The sequence below is a fragment of the Rhincodon typus genome, chromosome 10 (genome assembly GCF_021869965.1).
Source record: "Rhincodon typus isolate 14 chromosome 10, sRhiTyp1.1, whole genome shotgun sequence".
NCBI classification, from domain to species: domain Eukaryota; kingdom Metazoa; phylum Chordata; class Chondrichthyes; order Orectolobiformes; family Rhincodontidae; genus Rhincodon; species Rhincodon typus.
Genome location: NC_063341.1, coordinates 71,523,286 through 71,548,285, shown reverse-complemented (window position 1 = coordinate 71,548,285; position 25,000 = coordinate 71,523,286). Strand labels below are relative to the sequence as shown.

The following is a 25,000-nucleotide window of genomic DNA, read 5'->3' as shown; positions in this document are numbered from 1 at the left end:
TCTCCAACAAGAGAAAACTTGGTGATTTCCTCTTGAAGTTCAGTGGCATTGTTATCACTGAATCCTCCTATCAACATCTTGAAACAGAACGAGATGGACACACACTATAGCTAGAAAAGCCTGTCAGAAGCTTAGATTTCGTGTCGAGGTCAATTGCCTTATGACTCCCAACCGCCATCCACCATCTGCAAGGAAGAGGTCAGGAATATTGGAGATTACTCCCCACTTGTCTGGTTGAATGTAATTTCAGCAATGCTCAGGAAACACAAACTGGCAACAGGAGTAGGCAGTTCAGCCCTTTGAACCTGCTGTGCAATTTAATGTGATCATGGCTGATCACTTTATCCCCTTGATCACTTCAACCCTATGAGCTGTATCTAACGACTTGCAAACTCTTTTAATCGAATAGTTAGCAATTCAAGAAGTTTGATGCCATCCAAGGCAATGTCATCCATTTGATTGTTGCCTAATCCATAGTATGCAGCATTCAATCCCCTACCATTGACCTATGGTAACAGTAATTTATACCATTTGCAAGATGCAGTGCAGCAGATTACTAAGGCTGTCTTTCACAGTACATTGAAAACTATGACCTCAACCACCTTGAAGGGCAAGAGCAGCAAATGCATAGATGCAATTGCAAGTTCACCTCCAAGCCCCACACTTCCCTCACTTGGAACTCAACCCCAGTTTCTTCATTCACTCAATCCTGGAACTCCTTTCCTGTCAACAGTGTGGTGTATCTACGCAACTCACGCCACCATCAACTGGTTCTGGTGGTTCTAGAAGTCAGCTCAGTACCATCACCTGTAGGGAATTACAAATGGGCTGAGCCAGCCCACTCAAAGTCCATTGAGCAAATTTTCAACACTCCGAGGAAGGAAAGTTCTCCTGAACACCTTATTGGATTAATTAGTGGCTATGCAACATTGTTGACTATGAGCTTGGGCTTCCTTGTGACTGGAAATACTTTATCTACCCCATTGAATCCGTGCACATTTTTAAATACTAATGTCAGGATCACTTCTTAGTGTTTTGTTACTAAAAAAAAAGAGAAAGAACCTAGCCTTTTTGGATCTTTGTTAGAATTCTGCCCTGTGAATTGTTGTCAACTTTTGTGTCCTTATTGTAAACTAGAGACCAGATGTCTGCACTTATATCTGTAGAAGTCACAACAGAAACCCTGCTTCAAATTCTGTTCCTCTGGGTGGAAACCTCAGCATATGATTTACAGCTTTAATGTGCTTGATACAATTACACACTTATTCTGAAAGTTCTTAATGACAACTTGCACTTTGTTGCGGCCTTGCTTATGAATAATTATACCTCAAATCGTAATTTAAAATGTTCGTCGTGTAGTTGAATTTGACCAAATTAATTCTACAAATAATGAGCAGCAGTGATCTCTAAAGTTGAACTCTACTTCCTACATTCCACGAGTCAAAGCAATGTACCATTAATATGTACTTTGTTTTCCTGCCTGTGCTCAAGCTCCTGTTGAGCTTGTGCTCTGGCTCTATATGTTCTGACATTCCATAAATTTCATTTTCAGACAGTGGTGGTTTACCAGAAAGATCTTGCATGTTGACAGGAAGCCCGGATTCCATTCTGTAAGTAAATTTAAAACGTTCAGTGATTTCTGTGGTGCGTACTTTAATATATACTCTAGGATAATTATAATGCCTAATGCTCATTTGTGTGCCTGTGTGGTATAAGCACAAGCAGTCCAATTATAGTCATCCCTCTGATTTTGTATTAAAATCTGATAGTGGATAGGCAAGTCATTATTATTTGTATTAAGATTTTATTTTCTTCTTTCCTTTTACCCACCATTCTCATTCAGGAATACTTAAAACTGTCTTTTTAATGTATTTGTTAATATAGGGCTGCAAAGAGGTTACTTGATCAAATAGTTGAAAGAGGTCGAATTGGTCCAGGTACACATCATGGAGATGGACCAGGTACTTCAGTGCAGGAGATTATGATTCCTGCAAGCAAAGCTGGACTTGTTATTGGGAAAGGTGGAGAAACAATCAAGCAACTGCAAGTATGTTTCTCGTTTTTACCTCATGTTGTACGTAATGAATATTGGTACTAGTTCAACATGCAAAGGTGGGTACATGGAGTTGTTTTGTTGCAAAATAGGAGCGTGCAGGAGTCAAGATGGTGATGATTCAAGATGGACCTCAGCCAACAGGATCAGACAAACCCCTTCGCATCACTGGAGATCCATTCAAAGTACAGGTAGGATGCAGTAATTTTTGGTAACATTTATGATGACGAAAGTTAGCAATATTGGAAAAATTGAGTACAAGTATTTGTATTTTTCCATTGTGTGATTTAGCAAGCCAAGGACATGGTGATGGATCTAATTCGTGACCGAGAGCAAGGTGGTTTTAGAGAGCAGCGTAATGAATACGGATCCCGTTTGGGAGGAACAAATGAAGCATTAGATGTAAGTGTGAGCCATACTGACCAAACAAATAAAATAAACAGGTTGAAGGTTGAACACGTTTTTTTCTTTCGACTCTGTAACCCATTCAACAGAGAATTGCTCAGTTGCATTGATCATTTTATTTTTGATTGGCTTTAATTTTGATTTATCAGCAGGTTGAGTGCATTGTTTTTACAGGCATATCTGGCAATCTTATTTATATTGCCATTGGCCTTGTCCGTAGGGTCTCTTTGCCATAGTACAGTACATACTAATCATGTTTTCTGTTAGGTCCCTGTACCTCGCTTTGCTGTTGGTATTGTAATAGGGAGAAGCGGAGAAATGATTAAGAAGATACAGAACGATGCCGGTGTGAGGATTCAGTTCAAGCCAGGTGAATTTATTAAAGCCTAACCCAATCAAATTGAGTAATTAAAATTTTATGCTTTTCTTAACTTTCCAAAAAATATCTTCCCAATAATTTTTTTATCACAAGATGACGGGACGACGCCAGAAAGGATAGCTCAGATCTTGGGCCCTCCAGACAGATGTCAACACGCTGCAGAAATACTTACAGACCTCCTACGAAGTGTGGAGGTTAGGTTACAAATGCTTTCTTTTAAGCATGTCAGTTAAATGTTTGTTATAAATGTGCTTCACTGACATTCTGATTGCTGTTTTCTTACCTTGTCTTGAATGTTGATAGCAGCAAGGAAATTTTTTTGTGTTGCTCGCCAGTTGCGACCATCTTGTAAAGAGTAGTTGAGAAGTTTTTTTTGCCCTCGTTTTTAGGCTGGTGTGCCTCCAGGTCCTGGTGGTCCTGGCCCTGGCAGAGGAAGAGGGAGAGGCCAAGGGAATTGGAACATGGGTCCTCCTGGTGGACTTCAAGAGTTCACTTTCACGGTACCGAGCAGCAAGACTGGGATAATAATTGGCAAAGGTAATGTGTTGTTGTAAAAAAAATTGTTCTGTTTGTTTCTAGTTTCAATTAAAACACAATTGCAGCCATGTTCAGCTAGAATATTCGTGTTTTACAGAATTGCTCAAATAATTTTAACTCTTTCCAGTGCGATGTGTTTACATCTCAGTGAGGCCATTGAGCCTAATAAGTGTGTTTGTGTCCCATAAATGATGCCTGTGATATTACTGCTTTTAATTCAATCCTGCATCTAATTTTATCAGTGTTTGCTTTAGTTTCTTTCATCCTTATGGAGTTAGCTAGATTCTCCTGAATTGCTGATATCATGGCGAATTTCATGTCCTAACTATTGATGTAAGGTGGTTCTGTTTTTCAGCATTGCTGAGAGGTGGAAAATGGATTGCGTTGAAATAGATTAGAGAGAGAAAAGTAATCATATGTAATTCAGAATGCCAATGTTTTATATGTTAAGGGGTAATGGTCTATTCTTTGGCTGAGTGCTGTGGCAAGAGAGGAGAGGAAATTTCGACTTTTGAGTTTAAAGTGCAGCTGGATAATTTGGGCTCAGTATCACTGGGCTTTACTCTGCATCTAACCTCTGTTATATCTGACCAAGGAAAGAATGCAACTTCATAGAATCCCTACAGTGTGGAAGCAGGCCATTTGGACCATCAAGTCCACAATGAGCCTCTGAAGAGCATTCCACCTAGTCCCACTCCACTGCCCTATCCCTGTAACCCTGTATTTCCCATTGCTGATCCACCTAGTCTGCACATCCCGGGACACTAGGCAGTTTAGTGTGGCCAATCCGCCTAACCTCCCTTGTGAGAGGAAACCGGAGCACCCGGCAGAAATCCTCATAGACAAGGGGAGAATGTGCAACCTCCACACAGACAGTTGCCCGAGGGTGGAATTGGAGCCGGGTCCCTGGCACTGCAAGGCAGAATTGCTAACCGTTGAGCCACCATACTGCCCTGTGGCGCATCCCTTGACTGAAAAGTATTCAGGCAGAATGTTAGTTTATTTGTAAGGATTAACAAATTGGTGTAATTTTTTCTGAAAATCTGCTCTGCTTTAGGTGGTGAGACTGTAAAGGCAATCAGCCAACAGTCAGGAGCACGGATAGAGCTTCAGAGAAATCCACCTCCAAATGCTGATCCCAATTTCAAAATGTTTATTATTCGTGGATCAACTCAGCAGATTGACTATGCTCGACAACTTATTGAAGAGAAGATTGGGGTAAGTCTTCAAGCCATCTAATTGGCATATTGAGACATGGTGCCAAAAAACACACAAAAGGTACAAGTACACACGCAAATGTCATTTAATTTTTAAGAATATCACATGCCCAAAAGTGTGTATGACTAATTTTGTTTTAAACTCAGTAACAGAAAAATATAGTCCGCCTCATGTAAATTTCCAAGTTTCTACATATGGTTGGTGGCTAACCTGTTGGACAGCACTTTACACATATGGGATGTAGTGGCATTGTTCATATTAGTGCAATCAAAGCTGCACAGAAATATAGACAGACAGCTTGACTTTGTGTGCAGCAATGGCTGATGGAGTGAATTGTGATCAAATGTGAGGTTATTCACTTTGGTAATAAGAATAGAGAAGCCGAATTTTTTTTTAAAGATGTTGATGTTCACTACAGTTGGTTTACTTGTACAGAGGAAAAAAGTTAGCATGTAGATTGTTAAGGCAAATAACCTTTATTGCAAGGGGATTGGAGTGCTTGAAAAAGGAAGTCATGCGACAACACTGTAGGGCTTTGGTGAGACAGTACTGCAGTTTTGGTCTTCATATTTCTGGGAATTATGCTTGCATTGGAGATGGAGCAGTGACAGTTCATTATTTTGATTCTGGGTGGAGGGGGCTGTCGTTTATAAAGGCTGTGAACTGGGCCCTTCGCTCCTTGAAGTTTATAGCTCATTAAAATGTGAGGGGTTCTGAAGAGTCTTAACAGGGTCGATACTGGAGAAACTAGAAGAACAATCTTAAGGTAAGGGTGAATTAATTGAAGTTGTGAAATTTCTTAATTCACTGTATGATTCTTTGGAATTTTCTACATTTCAGTGCTAAGAATATTTAAGCTTTCAGTACAGATTTGTGGTCTTTTGGAATTGAGGAATTTGTGGAATGTGTGGGAAGTGGAGTTGAAACAGAAAATCATGAATTTTTTGAATGGCACAGCAGGCTTGAGAGACCATTATAACTTAGTCCTCTGTTTACATATGTTCTTTCATGTTCTGATGTTCAATATTGGACAGAGATGGAGTGAATTGGACCATTACCAATATAGGATGGAAAATTACAATGAAGAATCTATATTCTGTAAAAGCAAACCAAGATGATGGGATCTATGTGGCACACCATGGGTTATTACTTCTGGAATTTGTTGGATTCGTGTTGGTTGGCAAGGAGTGATTTCTTGCTTGCCCAGGAAGTCCATCTTAAAGTGGTTGTGGAGGGTGGCACTATCGCATGATGTTGTCAGATTTTGAAAGTATATTCATACTGACTTCCAATTCACCACCATCCCACTCAACTCAACTCCTTCATAGTTTTTAAATTACGAAAATACTTGAATGTGATCCAGACTCAATGTGAAGAAATTTCCTCTGTTAAATAAATATGTGGAACAGAATCTATTGTCTTTAATCTTCACTGTCCCTCATCCTTGCAAGTGTCTGAGGTTACAATTTACAGCCCAAGTTCCTTATTTGATTTTAAGATGAGCAGCAGCGTTAAGCCCATCTATTTCCATATAGAGTCATACAGCATGGAAACAGACCCTTCGGTCCAACCAGTCCATGCCAAACATAATCCCAAGCTAAATTTGTCCCGCCTGCTTGCTCCTGGCCTATATCTCTCCAAACCTTTCGTATTCATATATATTCAAATGTCTTTTAAACGTTGTAATTATACCCGCATCCACCACGTCCTCAGTAAGTTCATTTCACGCACGAATCACCCTCAATGTAAAAAAAATTGCCTCGTCTTTTTTTTAAATCTTTCTCTTCTCTCCTTAAAAGTGTGCTCTCTAGCCTTGAAATCCCCCATTCTAGCGAAAAGACAACTACCATTAACTCTATCTATACCTCTCATTATTTTATAAACTTCTATCAGGTTGCCTCTCAACCTCCTATGCGCCAGTGAAAAAAGTCCCAACCTATCCAGCCTTTCTTTATAACTCCAATCTTCCATACCTGGCAACATCCTGGTAAATCTCTTCTGAACCCTCTCTGGTTTAACAATATTCTTCCTATAACTGGGCAACGAACTGTACACAGTACTCCAGAAGAGGCCTCACCAGTGTCCCATATAACCTCATCATGACTTTGAACTCCTATACTCCAAGGACTAAGCAATGAAGGCAAGTGTTCTAAACACTTTTTTAACCACTCTGCCTATGTGATGCAAGCTTCAAAGAATTATGTGGCTCTATTGTACAACACTACCTAAGGTCCTACCGTTAATTGTATAAGCCCTACCCTTGTTTGTTGTACCAAAATACAATACTTTGCATTTATCCAGATTGAACTCCATCTGCCATTTTTCAGCTCATTGACCCCTTTGATCAAGATCTCTTTGTAATCTTAGAAAGCCTTCTTCACTGTCTACTGTGCGGCCAATTTTGGTGTCGTCCGCAAATATCTTTGAAAGCTCTTAATTGTTACCTGCCTCTTGTTCATTTAATGCTTAACTCATTTGTGGCTTTGTTAAAACCTGCCACTTGGACCAGGATTTTGATTTTCTTCCTTCCTGTTGTGGCTCAGTGTCAGACTTTTTCTGTGATATTTGTAGTACCTATATAAATACAAGATGTCAATGCCATTCGGTGAATTCACTGAGCCTTAATAGGTCCATGGTTCCAGCACACAGTGTGCTCGTGCTGATAGCACAGCACTACTCCATAGCATCCAGTGTGACAACATGGTGATTAAATCTATTTGCTGAATGCATTGTTAATTTTCAAGTTAGCGACTGTAAAATCATGAACGCCTAAAAACACACGATTGGGAATTTTAATCTTTATTAATTTTTGCCACAAGCCAAAGCAGGAGAAAGTGCCTGAAAATTAGGCTAACGTTTCTAGCTTTCTTAATTAAATTTTGAATGCTGCAAGGATATTGTTGAATGTAAAGTTAATTCCATTTCTCTGTGGATCTTAATTTTATTGATCTGGGAATTGTTTTGAAGGAAGCCTGATTCCTAGGATAAAGGGTTATCTTGTGAAAAATGGGTTGACCAAGTTGGGCCCATACACGTTGGAGATTAGAATGAGAGATGACACTATTGAAAGGTGCACTTCTGAGGGGACTTGACAAAATGGAAGGTGAAATGATTTTCTCGCTTGTGGGTCAGTGTAGAACCGGGGACGCAGTTCAAAAATTAGGGACTTCCCAGTTCAGTCTCGGGTGCAGAGGTTATATTTTTCTGAGGAATCTCTAGTCTGTGGAATTCTCTTCCACAGAGTGCAGTTGAGGTTGGTGTTTTTAATATGTTCAAGACTGAGATTTTTGATGAACAACGTAGTTGAGTGTTATGGTGCAGGTGGAAAGTGAACTTAAGGTCACAATCGTAGCCATTATTCCATTGAATGACGGAGTAAACTTGAGGGACCAAACAGGAAACTCCAGCTTCAATTCTTGTGGTAGAATACCATTGAATGTTTGCATTAAACTGTATCTTCTATGCTACTTAACTGCATGCAGAATTTCTGTATGTTTGCTTGTTTTTTTTTGTGGTCTGGCGATCTCTAGAAACTTGTTGTACACCTGATTATATTTCACAATGTATGTTTGTGCATTTAGGCTCCTACTGGTCCTCCTGGGCCACCTGGTCCCCACGGTCCTCATGGACCTCATTTGCCTCCTGGCCCTCATGGGCCCCCTGGTCCTCCAGGCCCTGGAACTCCTATGGGGCCCTATAATCCGGGGCCCTATAATCCAGGGCCACCTGGTCCTCCTCAACAGTAAGTAAATTGATTTTGCACAACACAATTGTTTTAGACTTAGCCAAAGTATGTATTATGTTGCCATGATGTAATCTCTTAACCTCTGCAGTGGTCCACCAGCTCCATATGCTCCACAAGGATGGGGGAATGCCTATCAGCCCTGGCAGCAACAGGGTCAACCAGATCCAAGTAAGACAAGGTTTCTTTATATAATATTTTGCATGCACTTGTTTAAAAGCAATCCACTGATCTGTTCAGTGGCTCATTTTTCTTAATAAAGGCAGTCTGTTTTTGGCCGTACAGACCAACAGGGCCCACATTTGATTCCTGGTATCTTAATATTTGTTCATTCATGGGATATGGGCAGTGCTGGCTAGGCCAGCATTTATTTCCCATCGCTGGTTGTCCTAGAGATTTGGCTGATCTCATCCAGGATGCATGAGGTGAATCATCCTTAATTAACATCTAGTAATCCCCACTTCAGAAGCGTGCAAATGGCAGTGCCAGTTGAAGTCCGGGTTGGCTTTGACTGAGATGTTAATAGTTAAATAGCCGAACAATCTTTACACTGTTGTGGCTCATGCTTGCTGACTGAACAGTTGGATGGCATCCTGGAGAATAGCTTGTACTTGTGGAATCGGGTACAAGCAGGAGTTGACACCTCAGGAGAGAAAGAGAAAAAGAAAATGATCCCCAGAGCTTACTGTAATGTTCAAGTTATTGAATGCATTTTTATCTAGTGTTTGAATGCTAGCAGTAATGAATTTTTTTAAATCTATTGTAGGTAAAGCTGGAGATGCAAATACAGCTGCATGGGCAGCATATTACGCTCAGTATTATCAGCAACAAGCACAGCAGCCACCTGCACCTTCAAGCACCGGTCAGGGCAGTACCCCAAATTCTGCACCGGGTAAATCATCGGGTATTTTATCAGATCTTCTGGCTACACTGACAGAGTTAATTACCGCAGTTGTAAAAATCTTTGAGAACTAAGCTTGCATCTTACCCCAAAAGAAATTTCATAAGCTGACTTCTTTTGGAAACTAGTCTTAGCTGTTATTTTATCCCTATTTCTTAAATCAGTGGCAGTATGTGCCTGAATCACTTCTCACAGAGGGTGAGAAAATCTCTTCGAGTAGCTTTTAGGTTTCCTATTGTTATAAACTGTCATCTTCCTTTCTTCCCTCTGGGAATTAATATCCTTGGTGTTAATATGATAATCATGGCTCTGTACTTTTACCAGCAGCTGATCCAAACCAACCCAACCCGGCCCAGCCTCCTCAGACTGATTATACCAAAGCCTGGGAAGAATATTACAAGAAATTAGGTAAATACTTTAGGTTATCATGTCAAAACATAGGATTGATGGCAAGGAGATGCACAAAAGATGAGATGGAAAAGCTGCAGTTGTAAAAGTCCTGGAAGTATTCTATAAAGTGTAGAATGTGCTTTGTGCTAGACTGTAAGACAGACTGCAGAGAAACCACATCTCTTCCCAAGTGACCAGGACATTTTTAAAAATGGCATTGGCCAACAGCATGATTAACTTTGTTCATTGTACTGCATAATTGTGGAGCTTTGCAAATCTTGGTGCCAGAAATCTGATCTCTGCCCATGACAGCCCAAAGGAAATTCCCATTGCACAGGAAGCAGATGACATAAGAATCCTGAGCATTTATAATCAAACACATTTCTTAACCATTCCAGTACAATTAGAAATTGCAAATTTAAAGCAATTTTTGAATAGTCCCAATGCAATTTGTTGTAGTTGTGGTCGATCTTTAGATGTTCCAAAGAATAATTTTAAGCAGCCTTAGTTGTTTTTGAGGAAAATATTTTATAGTGAAGCCAACAAGTTCATACCCAACTGGAGGAGCGAGTGGTACAAAATATAGAAGAACTGTGAATGCTGAAGATCTGAAACAGAAATTGCTGGAGAAACTCAGCTGGTTAGGCAGCATCTATGGAGAGAATGTAGAGTTAACATTTCTGTTCTGAAGTGTCACTGGACTCCATGTTAACTCTGCTTTCTCTCCACAGATGGCTGCTAGACCTGCAGAGTTTATCCAACTATTTCTGTTTTTTTTTGGAAGAATAAGTGAATTTTTCTGTGCCTTTGTTGGAATCTTTTACTTTGAAGGCCCAAATTAGAATTTTTTTTTAATCATTCAATACTTTTAAATTTATTTCATAAAATGTTAACTACCTTTTGTTTAGGTCAACAGGGACAACCACAAGGAGCGCAACAGGATTATACAAAAGCTTGGGAGGAATACTACAAGAAACAAAGTATGTATGTCTCTGGAAAGCTTAATTCAAGTATGTTTGAATTTTCTGATCTTAGATCAGTGATTCAGTTCTGCTTATTATTTCAGGTCAGGCAGCTCAAGCATCCAGTACGGCAGCTCAGCCAGGTGGACAGCCAGACTACAGTGCTGCGTGGGCTGAGTATTACAGACAGCAAGCGGCTTATTACAGTCAGACGAACTCCCAAGGAATTCCCCAGCATCCGCCAGCGCAACAACCCCCACAGGTAAATTCCAGTAAACAATGGATTCATGATTGAAAGTGTGTTTTTGATTCGGCATGAAATAAATATCCCTACGTGACTTCAGTGAGGCTCATCGATAACTGCAGCACACACTGTATATCAATACCCTCATCCATTTTATAGTTAACTGCATATTACATTCAGAGGAACACATTTGAAGAGCATTGAATGGCATATTATTTGAATGGCTGTTCTTACATAAAGTTCCAACCCCACAGGAAATGTGAAAAGTGAAGAGCATCTGTCGGCTTTTAAGTTTAACTTTTCCTTTCACAGATAGAGGATCCTGTCCACACTCGATGTCCTTGAAATGTTTCATGTTGGTAACCACTTGTGTATTTCTATGTATTTCTTTTGTGCAGGCCCAGTAATGTGAAGTGGAGATATTTGCGTCATTTGGGGAAAAGCCTTTGTAAAATTAATGGATGCAGACGGCTTGATGAAGATCTTAATTTTGTTTTTTGGTTTAAAAAAATAGTGTTTCTTGCTATTGTCATACTTAAGAGGTAGCGAACTTGATAACCATTATTTTGTGTAGAAATGCAAATTTGGTTTGCTTTTAGTGAAACACGATAGTTTGAACATTCCAGCATATGTATTTCAATTTCTATTCAGTCACTATAGTGACGTGCTTCTGTTGTAAAATGTATTAATTCCATTGTATACCTGTTCACTTTTAAAAGAAAATGCTTGTTTTGTGCTTGACAATAAATAAAATGAAAACCCTTGTTTTGTGGGTAAGTTGGATCTATGGGTAAATACATGGTACGTTGTGTTGCACCTAATTGTAACCTGTTACAACACGTTCTGTGCGTTGTGGAGTTTTCTCTTGGGTCATGCTGAGACTTTGTGCATAATTCAATTCAGATCAAATAGTTGTCGTAATCCACGTTCCTGAAGCCACCATGATTTCAGTTTAGCTCATTAGTAATAATGCAAAGTTGCAAGCAGTGTATCTTTTGCATAATGTTTCTATAACATCATATGAAGGTGAAATGCGATTTAATGTTTTGGCTGGCATCCTTAGCTTTTGTTTGCAATTTTATGCTATATGTCTGACAAACTTTTGAGGCGTTTTGTCAGTTTGTTTATATGGTCTACAATTTTTGCCATGTAAAATAGTGCCCCATAACTTTTTTTTCTGACAGAAGGAGTTTAGGAAAGCTGATGGTAAGGTTATCAGTCCAAGTATTCATTAATGATTAAGTAGTTCCTCAAAATGACTATGGAATTGTTTTTCTAATGCGTTATGACCTGCTTTAGCTGTTTTATTTTTCACGTTATTTAGTTGGAATTTTCCATTTTAAAACCTTGGAAGATTATCTGAATTGCTTCTGCATATTTTTCCCTCTATTTGAAAATGGTTGTTTCTGTGCAAAATAGATTTTTCCCCCATGCTTGCACTTGAATATTCTAGTAGTTGCTCAGTTTAATTATGCAAAAGATGAATGCCATTGCAGTCTCTCTTTGCCACTGTATTTATTGAAGTACAGGTGTGTTCCAGCCAATGTAGAGATAGCTCTGTAAGGGTAACCTGGCGTATGCTGTGCACCATCCTTGATTCTGTTCCTTCAAGGAGCTTTGCACTGTAAGTACACTAAAACCTTGCAAAATAGAGATGACTTACTGTGCGATAACACTTTGAAATTGTTTTTGCCCATGTCCTTGATTTTCTTTGTCAAGAGATACATTGAAATATGAATAACAATGCAGAAATGTCCTGATCATGTACTTAGCATGTAATGCTTGTAGGAATTAAACTGATAGGATGCTATACTTGCTAGTTTTGCTGATTTTTTTTTTTTATTATGAAAGCCTTTTATGGGTAAGTATTTCCTAAACTGTATTAAATATTGTTTGAGGAATGCAGAATGGAAAGCCGTTTTAGATGGTACTGTGATAGTTTTCTTTTTAGATTTACTTGACCCATTTGGAATTTTGTTAGATTGAAGGTAGGTAGGCCAGGAGTGTGTTGTATTGCATCGCCTTGACGTTCAACTGAATAAATGGATATGAATATCTGCCGTTTATGTTGACGTGTCACATGGTGGAAATTATTTTGGGTTTTTAAATGAGCGCATTATGTTTTAAATAGCAAAGTTGTCTTTTGCTGTGAATTGTACTAGAAATTGCTCACAAGTTGTAAACTGTGTAAACCTTTTGGGCATTGAATTTATTTTGCTGAGTGTGAGAATGGAGTAATGCAGTTTCTGACATGGATATTATTGTTCTGAGCAGATATCATAAATTTCTTAAAAGGAACAACTTTTGTATGTCACTTCTCTATTGTTTTGAATGCTTTTCGATTGATTCACGTCGAAAAAAAGTTCTTGTTTGATATTTGAAATAGTGAATTATTGTTCTGTCCATGATGTGAATTTAGATAGTGTCCATTACTGTAACTTAGTTTCACAGCTGGCACAAGTTCACAGAACTGAATTTTGCAAACATTAAGGAAAGCCTGCTGTCTCTGGAAAGCCACAGAAAAAGTGCTCAGTAGTCCAAACGTTGCAGGCTGCTTGTTTTTAGGTGTGGAGAGCCGAATGAGTACTGTAACCGAGAACCACAAGACACCTGCAGGTTAATTGTCAATGTTAGTCTTGTTTGTGCATGAAGCTGTCTCCTGAAGTCAAATGTTAAGAATCTAGACTGAAGGTTTTTGTATCTTATTTGTAACAAAAATGAAGGAAAAGAATTGCGAAATTTTATGGTGTAAATTATTTAAGTTTTGAAGTAGATAGTTTGAACATGTTATTTTCTAATGAAGGTTGTGTGATTCAGTGTTCTTAATTTGGGATTGTAAGCAAAAAAGATGCTGTCCATACTTGATTTGCAATCATGTATACTGCTGTCTCTCTGTATAGGCAGATGTAGCTTTGAAAAAAGAAAAACGTTTAAAACATTTCCCCATATTGCATTCAAATTTATGCTTCACCCTGTTTCGCTATCTTTAATGAAGACTTCACAGTTGCAACAATGGACAACAATACAGCAACCATTTTCCCGTTTTCATTGATGTCCTTGTCCATTTCAGGTCCTTTTGTCACATAGTCAAACTGACAATCTCAGCTCAACTTAATTTTAGAAGTGTGCCCTACAATAAACTTTTCACAATGGGCAGATTACGTTGTCTTGCTGTGGATTTCATTGAGCACCCCAAGAAGCTTTTAACATTTAACAACAAGGACTCGTAAGCCGATGTCATGTGTACATGAAGAGTTTAACGTTGACAAAAATTCATGGTGAGTAATGACACCTGACCAAAAACGTATGTCCACTGAATGATGTAACCTATATATCTTAAGGATGCATCTGAATCCTAACTAAAAAGACATGATTTTATCACTAACTGACCTCCAAGCCTAACCTATAATTACATGCAACATTGGTCTTAATAAGTTGGTCCAGCTGTTTTGGTGATTCTTGTCTTATAAAACTAAAGGAAACTGGGGAGTTTTCTTTTTTGTTTTCTTTGTTTTCTTTTTCTGCATTTGTCTGTCTTAAAAAAGATTCAAGCTGAGGTGAATCTCATGGACTGCTGGTGGCTGTCTGATATTGTTCCCAGGGAATTATGATTCATTAATGATCTGTTGTCTGAAGGTTGTTTCCCATTTACGGTAGGGGTCATTTCAACCAAGCCCACTTATGTTCCCACATCTTTACTGCCAGCAGCAGTCACTTCGTTGCAGTTAAGAGCAGAAAATATTTCCTCTTGTCTGTCTTCTCCCCGGCCCTTCCAAAGGTTGTCCCAGAAATTAACTGTCGAATTGTTAATAGTCACTGTATTCATAGGTTGCAAAAAGCTGTTTGGCTTAGTACAGTCCTGTGGGTCAGGAACCCACTACACTGTCAAAGTTGATAAGCAAACAGAACAATATCCAGATTTATGTGTTGTGAGAATAAATTTGCAGAAGGCCAGTGTCAAGTTTGCTCTCTTTTATAGTATTTGATTTTAATAGTAGAAAAAACTGTTTTCAAATTGGCAACAGTTGAGTTGAAGCATAAGTTACGTTTTGCTAATGTTGAATGGAAAATGACTTTCTAAGTCGTGCTTTGAAAGCATAATTGAAGTAAACATTACAGTTGATTTGTTGAGGGAGAATTTAATTGAAATTCTGTTCAATGTGTTGTTACTCTTAATGCTTTTTGTATTCTCGGTGCAGTTTGTCTCAACATTTGTATTTCATGAAGCAATACTTTTCTCGATGTCTGTACATTAACACTAAATCCAAATGCCTCTTAATGTTTTGGATTACATTAGAGATTATCTTTTGCAAGGGTTCATTTGAGCTTTGAAGTTGTATTCCTGTCTTGCTTCAGGCTGACGGACCTACCAATTCTGCTACAGATCTGGTCAAAGACTAAAGGTTTAAAATCCTTGGTAAAATGTTGGGAAACACCAGGGCAATGAAGTTGAATGCATGTCTTGGGCAGTTTAAGTATTTGGATTTATTTGCTCAATTTTCTGCACTGCAATTTTAAACTGAGAAAGTCTTAAAATACCCACAGTTATTGGTGTGGGTACCTTGGTCTGTGGTGAGACTGGTCATTCCGTTGCATTTCTTGGTCTCTACCCTGAAGGATTTCAACCCTTTACAGACTGGTTTGTTGGTTGCAGCTTCCTTTGCTTAAAAACAATAAGTATCATAGAAGTGTGGAACACAGAAGGCCATTTCTGTCATCATGACTTTGGATAAAATAAATTCAGATTTACAGAAGTTTATCATGTTCTGCCTAATATGCTGGACATTTTAAAATTGAAGTGCCAAAATGCCCTTTGAACCTTGTGGTTGAGAGATTTACTAAGGAATCCTTTAGTGATGGGTAGTTTTGCTGAAGTTAAATTCACACTTGTGCTAGAGCTAAAATCTCAGTTGTTGGAGTTTCTAATTCTTTAAAAATGTAAGAAGCTTAAAATGCAGTCTGCCTAATTATTGACATTTTCTGCTTCTGTCAGTACGTGGATTGTAGAATAATACTGGTATAAATATTATCTGCGATACCACAGCCTTTATTTCAAGGCTTGCTGTTCTCAAGCAGGCTAAAGATAAACTGCTTGTTTTCATGTTAATAAATAGTATAACTGTGCAGTCCACCATTCATTAAAAAAGTCTATCATTGCCGTAGCATGGCCAAACAACTGGGAATCCACGGTTGCTAGAGTTGGCCTATTAGAAATGGAAAGATGTAAGAGTCCCTTTCCTTCGCTAAGCTAATGTACAGTAAGGCAGAGTCATCCATCTGTCATGAGTTAAATGTTGGCCTGAGTACATCATTCAATGTACTTGTGAAAATGGTAAGACTTGGGGTTTGTTTTGTGCAGGAGATTTCTCTTACCATAAACTTCAGTTTTGAGAGCTTTTGTATGCCAAGTTAATACAGATTTGATTCACAGTCTAGGATGGTGCTCACTAAAGACAAGAAATAGTTGTGAATAATATTTGCAGGCTAAGATATACCATTTGTGCTGTGATTATTCTGCAACTTTAGTTTTAAAACTTTTAACTCTAACTAGAGCAACATGGATAGCAAACATAGATCCTAATTTCCTGTGCATCCATTCTTCAAAATGTTAGGAAAAGGATGAAATAATGTTAGTTAGAACTTAAATGAATGTAAATGATGGGTTTGCTTGTGTAGTATTTCTAAATCTGCAATTTTTAATGATCCCATATGGTTCTCTCCTCTCGCAAAGCCATTGATTAGTGAGCTTCTCTAGGTGGCCATTCTCTATGTCAGCATTGCTAGAAAGCACAACAAGTTATTGAACTATGGAACACATTGCAGCTGAGCTCTGGCTTTGTGCAACAAAGGCACATTTTCCAGATAATTGGACAACAGTCAAACACTGACTTTTTTTTCTTATATGATGTTAATTGTACCACAACCTACTGCAGTCCCCATTTGAGATTGCCCAAATCAGCATGGACTGACTTGCAATTTACTGATCTGTGTGGCTAAGAATCTAATGTAGATTTGCCAGAAACGAGCTTTTTAATAGAAAATATTTTCAGTTCAAAGACTGAAATTATATGTTGAATTTTGCCCTTTCTTTTAAAAAAAACTCAACACTCCAAGCTATCCTGACTTCTGGTGAGAAATTTGATTCTGCAATCAAATCTCATCTTGAGGGTTTTTCTTAAATTAATGATTTCCGATTACTTTTATTTCAGTTTTTTTAGACTTTGGGGTGAATTGCCATTGTGGTACTAAGTACTTCCCTTACCTTGATTACACATTTGCCAAATCTCTCTGCTGTCTGTCATAACGAAGTTTGATTCCATGGATTAAATGTGTAATGGGCAGAGACATAAGTCATGTTAAGCACCTAGCCTGGAATAGCTTTACTTTAACAGCACTTTTTAAATTAGAAAACAGCCCAACATGCTTCACAGATAAACATTGGAAATGATGGTACAAATTTAGATATTTATCAAATCTGATTCAAGAAGCTAAGGCTCAGAGATCTCCAAAAGGTAGAGAGCGCTGTAACAAGACAAAGCTCACAGACCTTGAGTGAGGCCCAAATGGCTGCGATTTAATCATTTGAATGAGATGATGACCTGAAAATTTGCAGCTAAACACTTGATCTTACAGGCTTGTTTCACTTTGCTTTAAATATAACATTCTTTGAAAAAGATCAGAAAGGCATTGGACTCTTTTGTAATATATGGGCAATGGTCTATTGTGATATTTTTTTCACAGTAGGTTTGTATCTTCTCTCCCCCACACTACCTAAAAACCACCTTCCTGTTATGGCTACCTTTCAAGTCCATAAAGTTGGAATCGCTGATCTGGGAAGTTTGAATACTCACTTATCTGTCCATTTAGTTTTTGTGGAAAAAGCTGCTTATTTTATGCCATATGTTGGTAATTTATTCAATAGTGCCTTGTTTAAGCTTAACCATCTACTTCATGAATTTGCTGATAAACTGTAGATTTGAATCTGTAGGTATGCTTAGCTTAATCATAGCAGGAAGATGAATTGATTTTCTAAAATTTTTAAAATTAATACATCGAATGTTTTCCTTTATCTTAAGTGAATTGTGTTATCCATGAGCTCTAATTCTGCATCATTGCTGGCCTGCTTGGTTCAGTAAATGATGAATGCTTGTGGAAAAGAAGCCTGTTCCTGCAGCACTGATCACAACTAATTAAGAAACTTCTAGCATATGTTCTGCTTTGCATTTGGAATTAAGGGGTTGGATTGGTAGGGTAAGTTAAAATGAAACGGTTTTACTTACCCAAAGGAAAGCTTCCCTTGTTTGCAATTATGTCTTTTGGTTGATCAAAGTGCAATGATTGTAACTAATGCATTTGCCTATTTGGTGTATTAGCTAGGGGAGTTTATCCTTTTGAGGCAAGATATGGCTACAAATACCTATGTGCAGCTAAATACTTAACATTTGATTCATGAGCATTGCTATTCCTCCCTTTGCCCTGTTTGCCTGATGAAGTACCAAGATTCAAGCTCCATGTGAAGTCAATGTAATAAATTGAGAGTCATGAATGATCAGGGATATTTTTGTCTTGATTACTGTTCTGTAGGATGGTGGACACATTTCGTACCGTATAGGATTATTTTTCTGTTCACTTTTAAATTTAGGCTTTTATTCTTTGTCAGATTATAGACCTAAGCACTTCTGACAGTGTGACCTTGCAGACAAAATCCAGGCCAAATTGAATTAGTCATGACAAAATCTTCACCGGGATAACACGTGCCTGTTCAAAAGTTTGGATGATCCAGACTCCTTAACATTGGTCAGCAGCAGTCCTGGATCCCAAGGTGAGGATGACCATCACCTCCCACGGTCTAATTCTATATCAGAATTGTTGCATTTATGTTGGCAGCTTTGGATGTCAGCCTTAGACTGCCACTAGTTCAAAATTGATTTGTAGTGCATGTGGAATTTATATTTCTCTGCCTGAGCTGTCAATTTCTACATTTACACAGGTGACTGTGACTCTGAGTCACTTCAAAGATTTAATGCCTGCAAGACCAATCTGTACTTTTATTACGTGACTGCTACAATATTATTCTGAAAACATGAGCATTTAAACTTCTTTAACTGGTGCTTTTTGGACGGATTTTACCTGTTCTGGGTAATTGCTTATTTGCAACATACAGCTTTTAGCAGGATTGCCAACATGAACAAAATGGCCCATGAAAAATTCACTCCGTCCTTGTCGTGCTGCTTGTCTCCTTGTTCTATTATCTGGATTGGCAGTTGTGGACTTTACTGCTCCTGTCCCTCCCTTCAATTAGCAACTGCCAACTACTTTTGTGCTACAAGTGTCTATAATAGGATATGACAAATTTAGTGACACATAATTGATGCACATTGTCTGCTTTCTCCTCCTCCCCCCTGCCCCCAACCCACCACATACAAGCACACCATAAATTTTGACCTAATTAAGACACTATATTACTTTATAGGAACCAGCCAGTAATGCCACTTGTTTGAAAACCTGTTTGATCAGTGACTGAATTAGAATGCTTTACTGTCACATATACTATTTATATTGGATGTATTGCAACTGAAGATTTCTTTATGAATTATTTTATTTGTTTACCCTTTTCACGTTTGAGGATGTGGTAGGGACTTGGTGATTTTATTACTCTAAAAACTGTATGCTTATTTTAATGTCTTTGGGCTGATTAGATGCACTGTCAGTTATTTTAATGATCAGTAAAGGCTGTTGGATGATGAGATTATTACCCCCTCCACAAATTTGTTCTGTTTACAGTGCACTTCTCCAGTCTAATATACATTAAAACAAACATCTTTTGCAGAAGAAAATTTTTCAGTGCAGTCTGTAATTCTGTTAACAAAGGATAATCGGCATCAAATTACTTTGTGTGTATATTGTAATGAAGCATATAGGAAGATGTCTTTTGAATAGTGCACATCTTTTGAAGGCCATTAAGCTTATTGCAGTCAGTAATTGAAGCATGTAGTATTCTTTTAGGCTTATTGGATTGTAAGAAACATTTTTAGATAATGCTGAATTTATTAAAAACCTATTTCTGCCAAATAAGAAAACACCCTCACCTTTGAAATGAAAAATCCAGAAATGAGACTTTTTCAGCTTACGTTGCTACTACCTACCAAAAAATATTAGTATTACTTAGTTTATAAAAAAGTGTTTCAAAATGGAGGCTATTGGTATAGTTTTCTTGTACCATGTGAAGTCGCAGCTCATTGCAAATGAAGTGCAATTTTTATACTTCACAGTGCCACCCAGACCTTGAACCTTAAGTTCTGCTGCAGTACACTAAAGGTAAGCAAGAATGAAGGTGTATTATTTCAGGCTGTAAAAAGAAATTGATCAGTCATTGGCCCTCTTTATAAATGCATTATCTTTATGAAACTCCACATTACTGTACAAATAAGAAGTAAATGTCAGTCTGATCAGCCAAATATTCCATAATTTGTTTTTCTAGATGATCAAATCAAAATGAGTCAACAAAAGATTTGAACTGTGGTAAATTTCAAGCTCTAAAAAAATCCTAGGAAAATGGCATTAGCCAACATCTTAAAGTCAGGTTAAAACTTCTGGTATACACCTGAAGGGTTAAACTGCCTTTTCAGATGCATTCAGCTTTAAGATATGATCTTAACTTTTTGTGGGTTTGGATTAAGGGTTTTTTTGCATACAACCATGCACTTTAGATGTTTGGTTGGATAATTCTTATTTTAAACTATTGTTAGCTTGCAGCAGAAATGACAACACTCATATTTTGAAGATTAAACTTCAAGTGTTGTGCGCAGTTTAACTGTTCCAACAAACATTTGTTTAGATCTTAGTTTGTGTTGGATATCTGATTTCTATCATTAAGACTGTTATTAGTCAAGCTTAAATGTATACAGCTTTGAAATTCATCAGTTGTTGTGAAGGCATCTTTGTTGGATAAATAGCTAGTATTTTACAATATATTTTTAGATACCTAGGGAAAGGAAAAGCTGTTCAATTTGTTCTTGTAGGATGAACTGTCCGTGTTGGCATGGTTTGGTGCACCTTGTCTTATTTTAACCCTCTGCCATTTTGTCATGAAAGGCCTTGGCTGCTTTTCCTAATACATCAATTTCCAAAAATGACATAAGCTCCTTATAAGAAACACCAGATATTTTGTATAACAACAATGAAGGAAGCTTACATATTTTGCTGGTGCATTGCACAACAGCTAGTTAGTTGGTTCTTGCTGTTTATACCATGGGAGCTTGAAGCTGTTTTTTGGAAATAGCCGGGGAGAGGGTTAAAATGTCTGCAATAATTTGCACTGCTCTACCTTCAGGCAGACAATTGCATCTTGAAGGAGGTGAGGTGTGGTGTTATTTTTGGTCTGGTTTATTAATGTAGAATTATTGTGTTCTGGCAGTTTTTTGTGGTCTATTTACCATATTAAAATGCATAAAATATCTTGCTTCAAGATCAGATTAGAATTCCAGGTGTTCAATGCGCGGTGATTCAGTGGAATTCATGTGCCTTTTTTCAAGAGTGAATCTTGCATTTCTAGAGGTTAATTACCTTTTGTGTTTTAATCAGAAAATCTTGGGGTTTTTATGCAAAATGCCAACCTGCTTATCTCTTGGCAATTTTTTTTTCAAAGTACTCAAAAGATGGTGCCTTCGTTCTTATACAGTGCTGAAGAGCTAGCTGCCAGCACCCGATTCATAGGTCATAGGAACAGGTCCTGAGATAGTTTCTGCCACTATGGAGGACTTCTTTGCGTTCATCCTTTGAACTGATGAACATAAACCATACAATGGCTCTCTGTATAAGGTAACACTTTTTGAGGGACATATGTCATTCATATGTAGGGAATTAAATATTTTGCACAAACTGTTATTTAAAGTGGGAGGCATGCTGTCAGAATCTTTGGCTTATGCACTTGTTTCTATTTGCATACAAATGCTAAAATAAGCACACTTTCTGCACGCTGGAACTATATTTCAGGACATCCATTTAATACTGCTAAACCTAATGTGTTCATTGCTAGGTTTCCCTATGCCATCACTTGGATTTCTTTTTGCTATTTTGACTTTCCTACAGAAAATCCACAGTTTAATATATAGTCTTGAATTAAATTATTGTCAATGAAGGACTCAAATGTACATGCATTATAATTTTGATGCTATATTTCAAACTGATCGAATAGAGTTGGGGTACAAAGTATAGTTTAATCATTATCTCTTGCTTGTTTAATGTAAATATATAAATCCCCAGATGTAGTATGGAATAATTGTGTCACTTTCTAGTGAGCCTGTTTGTAGATCTTGTATCTTTGCGTACGTGAGTCAGATTTTTAAAATTCCAGATTTTGCCTCCCTAAAACAATGTTGGATGCATTTGTTTTGCTTGCTTTTTAAAATGCTGAGAAGCTTTTGATTCAGAAAAATCTGCAGAAGCGAATGTTTACGTTAACAGAAAACTGTACTTAAATTGTATAGTTAGTTTTTGCACAGAGCAGTCTTAGTTAACCCAATGTAGAATGTTAAAGCAGACAGAACCTGTGTTTGAGTTAGAGGAAAGTGCATATCAGGATTTGACTGCAGGTTTTTGCTGTTGTCCCTGTTCAGTACTTTTAATATTGGCACTGCTAGATAGGTTTCCTGCATATTTCTTTTGCATGTTTCTTTTACACATGGCTTTTGAGATGGATTAGCTATTATCTCGAAGAAAAAAATTCTTCAGAAAATGTGCATTGCTGGAGAAGACTACTGAGCAGATTATGGGCTTGCAGTGATTGGAGAAAGGGATATCATACAGATTTGGAGCTGAAGTATAAGGTAACTTCACTGACGGGAAAAAAAATGCTGCTTAAGAATGATCCGGATGTGTTGGCACTCGTTTTTTGTTTTTCTGATAATGTTAAATGATTTTAGTGTGAATTAAAATGTAAAGATTTTGAAATTATAAATAAAGTTTGAGATGCACAAATAATTGTTTTTTTTTATTATTGTGTCCATCAAATATGGGTGTGGCAAGATTGGGTTTCAGGAATATACATTTTGTTGGTTATGAGAAGGCATCAGCTCCATGTTAAAATGCAAATGATTGCAAACCAAATTGCTCTGTCTTTTATTTTTTCCACTCCCTCTTGAAGACAGTTTTATTAATGTGATGACCCTCTGGTACCTCCCCTTTTGATTTGTTAAGTTGGAATTAACGCCATATTAGCATCAGAATCAACTGAGGTGATCCTGACTTGGTATAAAGGAATCTGCGTGGGAAATCTGATTCCACTTTTCTCTACCTTAGCTCAGGACTGCAGAGGCCATTTTGCTGTTTACCTGTCCTGAAATGAGCTGACTCGTTGCACATCACAAAGTTTATCTTAAGACTGCATGCTGTCTGCCAATTAGTAACATGGCACATTCAATTGCCCAGTCAAAAGTTTGTGGTTTCAGGGGCCCTTTTGAGACCTGAATACGATTTTTGACACTAATTTTGTCTGTCCTTTTAGTTCAGTGTTAAAGAGTGAAGGCATGGTATTCCTTGTATTCTGGCCATAAACCATCAACCTTTCTGGAAAAGATCTGGTTGCATGTGTAAAATAAATATTTGAACATCGATAAAAAGCTGAGTGCAATGTGGTACTGAGGGTGCCTGCTCTTTCAGCTAACGTGAAAGATCCCATATAATGAACGGGCATTATACCTGGAGAAAGGAGATATGACCACCACTTGTAGAGCCAGCATATCTATTTAATCTTAAATGTGCTGGTGAGCCACCACCATGAAATTATGCTGTGTATTTGATGAAGGTATACCTGTAGGGATGTTGGTAAGAGTTCCAGTATTTCTAGTTCTACCCAGTGATGAAGGATGTTGATGTGACATTCAGAAGAGGATGTTGTGGTGTCGTATTTGAATGTGATATTATCACCATACCCTTGATCCCCTTTACCTCCATAAGATACAGCTTGTGAATTTTGATGCTGCCGTCTGAGAAAGTGCTGTTATGTAGGAAACACAAGTATGTGAGACTGAGTAGGGAAGTCCGCGTTATCAATAAGCTTCAATTGTATAACCAAGTTTTACTGTAGTTATGAATACAGGATGGGATTAGCCCCTTAAATACAATATGATGCATGGTGAAGGGGGATGATGGATGACCTCAAAATATTAACTTAGAAGAACATCTGCAACTTTTCAGTAAACAGTATCTGTTGCAGCAACAATCAGAAGATCATCTCTTCGTTTCTGTCTCCTTTCTCTGCCACACGTGAGCATTGGTGACTACTTCGGCAGTGTCAGCATGTTACACTGATCGAAGCAGATTGCAAAAGCTCTTGGGTTAGTGCTGATTCTGTAGGTGCTGCTGGAATATACCAGTGCTACCAAAGATGCAAGTCAACAGTTGACTGTTTTGCAGGCACTAATTTGTATCATTGAAACGAAGTAAGAATAAGAAGCACGTTGTTTTGTTTCAAAGTCGATTTTAAATGGTATCTGAAAATACAGTTGAGCAGGAGTTCAGCTTACAAAAAAAAGTACATTCTGCATGAAGAGCATTTCTGAGGACCACAAATTGTCTAACATGCAATATGTGATGCCTCTCAGGCCCATTGGCAAGTTGTGTGAAGGAGCTTCTTTGTCCATAGTCCAGTTTGTATGTAAGGCTTCATGGTAATCTATACAGTGATTAAATAAGACCCATTTTCTATATGTAGACAAACCCAAATTACTGATTTGAATATAAACAAGTTTTCATGTTGAATTTAATTTTTTAACAAAAACCCTAAAAACTTCTGTATGTAAAGTTTGAGTTTTCATGGTGGACAATTCTAACAATGATATTAAAAGCAACATTTTGCTTATGATTGACCCAAGTCGTGATTGATAAATAGGTTAACATTGGGTTAAAATTTTTTGAAATTCATGGATACAAGACTCATTTCTAAGTGGGCTCTGCTGTTAACAATAATGTGCAGATATGATAGCATCTGTTAAATAACATCACAAGATAGTTTTAAAGGACTAAATCTGACCAAATAAAAGCAGTAAGTAAGCTTCATGCAGTTTTCTAGGCTATGAAATAACCATGAGAGGAATGACGATCAACACTACAGCAATTTTTCCAAGGATAGGAGCTTTTTAAAATTTTTGGCCCCATTAGAGGGGAAAG

General features: G+C 37.8%; 3 protein-coding genes across 9 annotated transcripts in view; 1 reads left to right on the top strand and 2 right to left on the bottom strand.

Annotated features, from left to right (window-relative positions):
* The window catches only part of fubp1 (far upstream element (FUSE) binding protein 1), a 43,413-nt gene extending 20,600 nt beyond the window's left edge, over nucleotides 1-22,813 (top strand). Inside the window, exons 7-23 of one of the 6 annotated variants that reach the window (XR_007263125.1) lie at nucleotides 1,553-1,610; nucleotides 1,885-2,047; nucleotides 2,146-2,244; nucleotides 2,345-2,455; nucleotides 2,726-2,828; nucleotides 2,931-3,031; nucleotides 3,227-3,374; nucleotides 4,432-4,592; nucleotides 8,174-8,334; nucleotides 8,426-8,505; nucleotides 9,101-9,226; nucleotides 9,560-9,643; nucleotides 10,534-10,605; nucleotides 10,692-10,849; nucleotides 18,492-18,653; nucleotides 20,104-20,149; nucleotides 21,513-22,813. Coding sequence is in view for 5 of the 6 variants with exons in the window: in XM_048602414.1 (XP_048458371.1) it covers nucleotides 1,553-1,610; nucleotides 1,885-2,047; nucleotides 2,146-2,244; nucleotides 2,345-2,455; nucleotides 2,726-2,828; nucleotides 2,931-3,031; nucleotides 3,227-3,374; nucleotides 4,432-4,592; nucleotides 8,174-8,334; nucleotides 8,426-8,505; nucleotides 9,101-9,238; nucleotides 9,560-9,643; nucleotides 10,534-10,605; nucleotides 10,692-10,849; nucleotides 18,492-18,551 (1,697 nt within the window). In the remaining variant the exon portion in view is untranslated. Of the gene's footprint in view, nucleotides 1-1,552; nucleotides 1,611-1,884; nucleotides 2,048-2,145; nucleotides 2,245-2,344; nucleotides 2,456-2,725; nucleotides 2,829-2,930; nucleotides 3,032-3,226; nucleotides 3,375-4,431; nucleotides 4,593-8,173; nucleotides 8,335-8,425; nucleotides 8,506-9,100; nucleotides 9,239-9,559; nucleotides 9,644-10,533; nucleotides 10,606-10,691; nucleotides 10,850-11,229; nucleotides 12,644-18,491 lie in introns of those variants that run through there. The other 5 variants (XM_048602414.1, XM_048602415.1, XM_048602416.1 and 2 more) reach the window with 5 other exon arrangements.
* Nucleotides 1-25,000, bottom strand: part of dnajb4 (DnaJ heat shock protein family (Hsp40) member B4) — an 84,636-nt gene that overhangs the window by 49,930 nt on the left and 9,706 nt on the right. The window lies entirely within an intron of this gene.
* The window catches only part of nexn (nexilin (F actin binding protein)), a 170,204-nt gene continuing 153,493 nt past the window's right edge, over nucleotides 8,290-25,000 (bottom strand). For both annotated transcript variants that reach the window (XM_048602419.1, XM_048602420.1), the window contains one exon: nucleotides 8,290-8,977. In XM_048602419.1, the coding sequence (XP_048458376.1) occupies nucleotides 8,895-8,977 (83 nt within the window). In that variant the 3' untranslated portion in view covers nucleotides 8,290-8,894. The remainder of the gene's footprint in view (nucleotides 8,978-25,000) is intronic.